General features: G+C 40.4%; 1 protein-coding gene across 3 annotated transcripts; it reads right to left on the bottom strand.

Moving 5' to 3' along the window:
- Positions 1 to 497: 497 nt before the first annotated feature.
- LOC125541704 (putative magnesium transporter NIPA2) lies at positions 498 to 5,716 on the bottom strand. Of its 3 annotated transcripts, none has more exons than XM_087544079.1 (9): positions 5,394 to 5,716; positions 4,251 to 4,401; positions 4,059 to 4,115; positions 3,606 to 3,696; positions 3,361 to 3,521; positions 2,478 to 2,605; positions 2,257 to 2,394; positions 1,250 to 1,342; positions 498 to 928 (listed from the first exon to the last, which is right to left on the bottom strand). In XM_087544079.1, the coding sequence occupies exons 2-9, from the start codon at positions 4,375 to 4,377 to the stop codon at positions 767 to 769; spliced, it is 957 nt and encodes a 318-aa protein (XP_087400205.1). In that variant the 5' UTR covers positions 4,378 to 4,401; positions 5,394 to 5,716; the 3' UTR covers positions 498 to 766. The 3 variants fall into 3 exon arrangements, with proteins under 3 accessions (XP_087400205.1, XP_048561007.1, XP_087400206.1); XM_048705050.2 differs by having other exon boundaries at positions 4,251 to 4,422; positions 5,394 to 5,715; XM_087544080.1 differs by lacking the exon at positions 5,394 to 5,716 and having other exon boundaries at positions 4,261 to 4,323.
- Positions 5,717 to 8,074: the final 2,358 nt, after the last annotated feature.

Below are 8,074 nucleotides of genomic sequence, written 5' to 3'. Positions count from 1 at the left end.
GATCTGAAGCATCTATCGGCGGTTAAGAGGCAAGGGTAATATTTGAACTTTTCTAATGAGAACTACTACTGCATTTGAACTATTTTAAACTATATATGCGGCTATTTTAATGTGCGGACTTAAAAAAAATGGGGTCGGATGTATATAAGCAGTGTTGGATGGGCGGCTCTCGCATCCGTGGACTACCCCCCCCCCCACCCCCCCCCCCCCCCCCCACCCCCTAGCCAGCCCCAGCCCCCCACGTGAATTCTGAACCACAATGTGTGTGCTTCCCACAAAAGAAAGGAAAAACTAATGTACTATAAATGATGCATCATGGTGGCATCCAAACAAGCAAAAACTCCACTTAACTCCTGCCTTGCCTCTGTAGTTCCATAAGTATGTTTTGCATCAGAATTACTACCCCGGTGTTAACATCCCGAATTTAGCGACACATTACGGTCGAATATCATCAATTATATTCACAACTACAATGGAATATAAGTGTTTCCCTAAACTGAAGAAACGTCAACTCTTGGCATAATTAACAATTTAACATTACAGCAAATATTCCTATAAAGCTTATAAAAACGCATATATGTAGATCCTTAATTGTTAATGTGCTAAACCAGTACTATTAGAGCAAATATTCCTATAAGTGAAGCTGCAATTGATGCATGTGGACTGAGATTCCAAAAGTTCCAGTATATGTTAGGGAGATCTCTATGTTAGACGTTCAACAAGAGTATGTGTTTTGATATGTTAGATATTCAACAGGAGAGTGTGATTAGCTATGCTCCTGGAGTTCACAGTCCGCTCTCAGAGAATCTGAGTCAGGTTGTGTGTTCCCCATATCTCTGGTCTTGTGCAGAAGAAATGTCCCCGCAACAATCGTCACAAACCCACACACCTCACTTGCTATCTGTGTTGCATTCTGAGAGTCCCAGTCCTGCGATAGTAAAGTAGCAACCATCAAATGCTATCTAGTCGCATTCATAAGTCAATACTACGTACCAATTTATTCAAGTCCTTAATATGATAGAGGATTTACCAAGGAATTTCGAGTCAATATCACTAGTTCATAGTGCTGCATTTCAGAATGGTTATGTAGTATCGTAGTGAACACATTTTCAAATAGGAATTCATGTGAAACTTCCATATCTTGTCTTCATGAAATGGGAAAATGGCTAACTAGAAAATTTTGCATTCATGAAACTGCTAAAAACTATTGCATTCATGAAACTACAAAAGGAAACGATATGTGCATCACCTTGTACATGATCATGTTCGCAAGAATAGTAAGAATGGTGAACATCACATAATATACAGGCGCGACCACAGCTGTATTGAATGAATCCAAGGCCTGAAAATAACACAAGGGAAAAGTTGTTGTTGCAAATATATTGTAACGCCGTGCTCGAAAGATGCAAATTACTCACATATATCAGCAAATGTAAAACTAAAGCAAGTAGAACTTGTGAGATTCTTACAGAAGCACTAAGCCTTTCATCACAAGTGCTAAAGAAGCTATGAAAACTTCTAGCTCACAAATGTGCGCTAAAAAAGCTTTAACTCAAATCAGTATGTTCTATAATCATTTCTTTTATGCAACACAAACTTTAGAATGCTTAGACGTCTGCAATGAGATATTTCAGACGAGGTAAGAGCAGTATATTGTGCACACCATTCAGAGATGGGATTTGTCGCCGCAAAGTGCAAGGTTCAGTACACTACTTGTACTTTCCTTTAAAAAAGTACGGTGCTTGTACACTCATCAGTAGAGTACTACTTTCCAAGTAATTACCATTTTACAAACAGGAGAACTGCAAAATTGATGTCTGAGATTGTAGACATGCTTAAAAAGATTGCTAACCATCAAACTTTACTTCTCAGAAAATGTCCTGGGTGAATGGCAATCGGCAAGCATCCTTTGTTAACAGACCTATTACCATGGGAATTACAACCATTGCACATTCAATGTAGTTTGGGATGCAAGCAGGAGCCTACATACACCAGCATACAAGTATAATAAAAGTCAACCCAGTATAGCTTTTATTTTAGATCCACATAGGACTGACTTTTGATATACTTGTATGTGGGCTTCGTGGAATGCCCGCTTGCATCCTTCGGTTTGTCTGTAGTTGTTCTAGTGATAAGAATATTGGCAATTCCATTTCAATTTTTTTTTGCGGAATACTGTAGGTTAGGCCCTGAAGTAATGCAATTCATATGTATGGCAGTATACTTCAGTTGATTGAATATGACGGGAGAGCTTACCTTGTTTAAATAATTCAGCTGCACTAAACAGCATATAATCACAACAGAAATAAAGAACCATGTTTGGATGTAGACAAATTGGTTCACTCCGTTAAATGAGAGCTTTAAAGCAATGGCCACTGCTTTAACACTGATAACCTGTTCCAAATATAGCACTTCATCAGGGCGTTCTAAATCAATTTGAACAGCTCAAGTCCTGGTATGATGTATTGTAAACCTACCGTAAGAGACCCGAATAGTGAACATATTGCAACATACGCGAGCATTTTTCTTTGCTCGGTATGGTGAACAACCCAGAACATTAAAACAAGTGCAAGAGCTACAGCCAAGCAAGAATAGACTATGAAACCTGCCAGCACAGATTATAGTTGTGTGTCAAAAATGGATTTGATAACATAAATATTATACTGAAAAAGTGGGATAGAAAACATAGCCACAAACATAAAGACTGTTGCACAAAGGGAAACAACTTCCCTCAGATACTTTCTTGGTGGTGTAACACCATATACTTTTTACGGATGTATTCCCACAGATATAGTGCATATAAACATAGATGGTATTAAATCCAGTAGAATGACACAGCATGTCTTGTCCACAAAAACAAGTAACGAATTGAAACTGTTAACTTAGAAACTTATTCCTGTATGTAGCATTTTGTTTCTTAAAGCCAATGCAGTAGCACTGCCATCCATTAAAAGAATGAACAATAGCAAACACTACAAGGGACCAAGCACAAAAGGAGCGGCTAACAGAAGGATATTCTTTTTGTTGAATTATATAGCCAAGATATTCCTGAGACCTACTTGGGAAAAATATGAAACTAACTGGAAAACTCTGGTGAAAGTTAGAAAATATTACTGCATACTCCCTCCGCCCGGAAAAACTTGTCCCAAGCTTTTCCATCAAATAGATGTATCTAGCACTAACTTGGTGCTAGATACATCCATTTAAGGGACAAATTTTTTTGGACGGAGGGAGTATGATGGTAAATTGGCTATAAAGCAAACTATATTATTAAGGACACATGGTCACAATGAACATTCATTCAAAGGGAAACTAAGAGAAATAGCAGCTAGAATTATTTAAGGACTTGAAAAGAGATACCTGGTTCAGTTGCGAGTTGCCATATTTCGCTAACTGAATCAATCCTTCTTTCCATCGGGGCATGCAAAACTATATCAACTGAACCAACAACACATAATGCACAACCAACCACGCCAAACATATGCAACCTCTCATTCAAAATGAAGTGTGCTAGCACTGCGCTGCATGAACAAAAGAGAATTAAGGAAACATTCTACTATCAGTTCACCGGAATTGTGGCTTAGAAAGGATGGCATGTGGAAAACCTAAATATGATGCTCAATGCTCCCAGAGGAGTAACAAGTATTGCTGGCGCAAATGCATATGCTGCAAAATTGGCCACCTCGCCCAGAATCACTGCAAGAAATAATAGAGCGATAAACATTACTTCAAGCCTACATCATATCAGAAAATATTGTTCATTCCAAATAAAACTATAGTAAAACTAGGTTCCTGTGTTCTAGTATTGTGAGGAGGTGATCCATCCTTCTTCTCATAAATGGTATAAGCACGGACACTATCCGTACCTGACATCTAATGCCCGATGTAAAAACTACCAAACTACACATCTATTCGAAGATATTTGTGTGGGAACAAAAGTCAGTTTTTTCGTGGGGTATTGCCCCACAAAGAAAAGACAATTGGGTTAGTATCTCTACTGAGTGCCTTTGCTGTAACGCCAACGCATAAAAAAACAACTCAATGTAAGTGATACTTACTAGTTACCATTCCTATCCACCATAACGGTTCATACAAGTATGAGTAGCCTCCAGAACCTATAAATCACGAGGATAAAAAACGTAGATTAATTACTAATGGATTAAATGCAGAATAAATATTAAAACTTTATCATTAAATCACCTTGTATGCGAGAAAAAAATATTGAAATAGATATAGGAGGGAGGCACAACCTGCTCTTACCCCAACGTCCCCAGCTTTCTTCAGGCCAATCTTCTTGATCACAAAGCTAGATCCAATAAAAGCACTTGATGATGTGGCTAATGCAAAGCCCCTTAAATTGTCTAGAGACATCACCATGTTTGGCAGTCTATTGGCAATCAACTACAAAATTCAACACGTATCCTACATAAGAAATAGGTTTACATTTGTTAAATCATTTATAAATGTTCAAATTGAACGTATTCACTAGAACACTAGGACCTTGTGTTCTTTTAATTGGGATTTTCAGGAACAGGTCCATATAGAAATGTAGAAGATCACGATGAGATATTATGAGAATTAACAGATATGCATCCAAAGTCTTAAAATTATAAGTAAAGTAATCAGAAACTGTGGGCTGTCACAAAAATCGCAACACTAAGATGGCAATACAAGAACAATACGCAACCTGCTACTGATAGAGAACCTGGCGTCCTCAAGAAGTTGTTTCAGTTTTTCGCTATTTCAGAAAAGTATTGGGATAAAATGGCAGCTCCAGCTCACGTATGTATATAGCCTAGAAGAGAAACTCGTACATGCAAATGGAAACGTCCAGGCATAAAAAAAAATTCCTACACATAAAGGCAAATGAAATGACTGTTTGTACAACGACGTAACCAATCCAAAGGAGGCAAACCATCATTCACACCAAATGTCTTGTGTCGAACTTTGTAAAAAGAAGTATAAAGACTGAAAGACATACACAATGTAGTATAGGGGCGGCAAACCATCCTAATCACTCAAAGGAACCAGGACAACAAAAGTAAAGGTACTCCACTAATTTGCTGAACCTTAGTTGCAGGACTGCTTAGTTGTACCACCAGAAATTCTCAAAACGGGGTTCCAGATTTTGAACAGGAGTGCGGCACACACAAATCATGAGAATATGATTCGTTTCTACTTGGAAGCCACGTACAGTATGTTTCACGCCATTCACGGGTGCTTTTTTGTTCCTGGACAGGAGGGGCGGATTTAGTGTGCGGAGACGTGGGTTCAGTTGAACCCCAAAACGTTCAGCCTAACTGACACCGATCGAGATCGATTTGCGCTCTCCGGAAGTAAGTACGTAGGCAATCTAACTAGATGAGTACCCAAAGGAAGCTAGGGTTCCTTACCGAGAAAAGGTGAAACCGATCCGAGCCCGTGCGGAGCCGCCGCCGCCGCCGCCGGACCCCGCGACGAGAGATGATTCGGCGGAAGGTGGCGGCTGGGAGTTGCCGTGTCCAGTCGCCGGCACCGCTGACGGTGGGGCGCAACTGATTTACGACTGGGGATTTGGTGTGGTGTGGTCTGGTGTGGGGAGTTGGCGGAGAGGATGAGCAGCGTGGGGAGGGAGGAATCGAAGAACCGTCGGGCGTCGGGCGGCTCCTCCACGTTCGCTGGAACGGCTCCCGCAGCCCATGCAGAAAGAGGAAAGCGGGCCCGGTACTCGATAGCCAGCTGTACTGCTCTACGAGTACGAGGAAAATTGAAACGAAATAAACCTCAAACTTTAAGTGTGAGCTGTCACGTGTAATCACGCTCACGCAGAAGATTAACTTCGCCCATTTATTCGTGCCAAAAAAGATCCGGCTAGCCATGCATGGTGACCGCCGGAAGGCTCTGTATTTCCAATTCTGAAAGAAATGCTCTATAGCGAGCTGGGTCTAATCAGTTGCTGAGAGAATCTACACCCAGGCTCCACAAATACGATAAATACCCTTCGATTTTCGGGTGTATATGCATCCCATATGAAAAAATGAATGATAATTCAAGAAAAAAGTCAAAAATGTTTGAAAGTTTCTTTTACAATAAACTTGACTTTCTTTTGCACTAGTAGTATATAATTTTTTACCAAGAAAAAACCAGCATTGACTTCAGGGCAAAAAGAAATTCATTTTCTGTTATAGCTCACTATTCACACTATTTTGACCAAAAAATTTGTCTTTTTAAAAATAAGTCAACGAGATTTTTTTGTGGAATTTCTTTTACCAGTACAATGGAAGGTCAATTTTGCTTTAAAAAATATTTTCAGAATTTATTGACTTTTTGTTTAATTTCTATTTTTTCCCATATAGGGGGTATATACATCCATAGACCAAAAGTTCCCCTCCCCTCAAATGGTCCGTACTTTCGGGAGAACGGTCTAGTGAGTGACAGGTCAAAGAGTCGTGACCCATGCAGGCTTCTCAGACCAGCGATATATGTCCTGGCTGACCGGCACCTCTATATCCAGCTCATATCGGGAACATGTATGAGGAGGCCCGGTCATGCCCGGATGCGTACACCACGTCAGACTGACGAGTGTGACCCGCTGGACACATGTCGAAACCCATCGGTCTGGTGAGGACGCATTCGTGTTGCCCCTCTAGCATGTCGCCCAAAGGGCTTAATCTGGCCATTCACTAATGGAAAAGGCCTATAGGTGGCCTCAAATTAGTGGCGGGCATAGGTAGTCACCCTTCATTGCTATTTTGGAAACGCAACAGTAGCGGGTAGCAAAACGTACCCGTCACTGTTGTTAGCCTAGCAGAGGTGGGCGAGTATAAAAACCCGCCACAAGTGAACTCTCCCAAATTTGCATGCATAATGAAAGTGAGCATTGGCGGGCAAGGATGGAAACCCGCCACTAGTACGGAGGGTATCAATGGCGGGCCCTAGCTATGCCCGCCACAGATAAATTGGGGAGACCTGCGTTAAAAATAAATTTTATATATCCAGAAGTTAGCAGTGGCAGGCAATACTTATGCTCGCCATAGATTAAAAATGTGGTGACCCGTGCAAAAAAATATCCAGAAGTTAGCAGTGGCGGGTACATTGAAGTGCCCACCATATGTAAAGCTACTTCGGGCGTGAGTGTCCTGTTTGTACATGATGTGTATCAAGTTTTTGTCGTAACAATTTTAAATATTTACAACACCCTACAGGTGTCCAATGAAGACACCATACAAAGTTTCAAACATTTTCGAACTCGTGAAATCTCTACTGCTAAAGGGGGAGTTGGTAGTTTCTCCTCACCGGTTTTATTTTCGTCTGGTTTAATTTCGCCTCACCTCCCACCATCCTTTCACTAGATTTTTCTCCCTCCCATTAAACCAGTGAGATCTTGTTTCATGCTTGCTTTGACATGTGCGGATTAAATTCAGTCATGGAAATAATATGTAATTAAGAATCCAGAGATTAAACCGTACATGCGAGATCACCTTCCTAAAAGGTAGACATGATATTTTTCTCGATAACCTTCCCAAAAATCAGATATTCCTCAATAAAAATTTCCTAACCCCGCACACTATACCATTTATTACTATTATTATCTCTACTATTATGTCACGATGAAAACTTATCTAATATAACAAAAATAACATATATTTTTTTCTTACCGTACCAAATCATACATATATTTTGATCTTAGAAAAATCATATATGTCTCTACTATTAAAGGGGAGTTGGTAGGCGGCATTCGCCCGCCCCTTGGAGGGACGCCATGGCTGGACCTAACGCTAGCACGATGCTCGAGAATCCAGGGCATGGAGCATACTGTCAAGGATGGCCGTGGCGGCAATTGTGTTGTCGGACCTCCACGTATAGGCGTTCGTGTACACGATCATATTATATTTCTTAATCATACATAGAGCCAAACATGCTACATTCTCAAATCAAGTGGGGCCATTCAAATGTCAAGAAATTCATTAAGAAAATGTGTCATATAATACACGGTAGGCCTTGTAAAATTTAATCTACTGCAAAAGCGTTACCACAAAGACACAATCAAACAATACAAGAGGTGCCTGAAATGTGTAATATCTCTATTATCAAA

Source organism: Triticum urartu, chromosome 2A, assembly GCF_056163025.1.
Source record: "Triticum urartu cultivar PI428250 chromosome 2A, HENAU_Tu73, whole genome shotgun sequence".
Lineage (NCBI taxonomy): Eukaryota > Viridiplantae > Streptophyta > Magnoliopsida > Poales > Poaceae > Triticum > Triticum urartu.
The sequence above is the reverse complement of the archived record's forward strand: the minus strand, read 5'-3'. Positions and strand labels throughout refer to the sequence as shown.

What these genes read in the sequence shown, in the direction of transcription:
- LOC125541704 (XM_087544079.1), bottom strand. Translation starts at nt 4,377, where the DNA reads ATGGTGATGTCTCTAGACAATTTAAGGGGCTTTGCATTAGCCACATCA. An exon ending in GGACGTTGGGGTAAGAGCAG is followed by an intron (nt 4,116 to 4,250) that starts GTTGTGCCTCCC and finishes CGTGATTTATAG; the next exon opens with GTTCTGGAGGCTACTCATAC. An exon ending in CACTATTCGGGTCTCTTACG is followed by an intron (nt 2,395 to 2,477) that starts GTAGGTTTACAA and finishes TATTTGGAACAG; the next exon opens with GTTATCAGTGTTAAAGCAGT.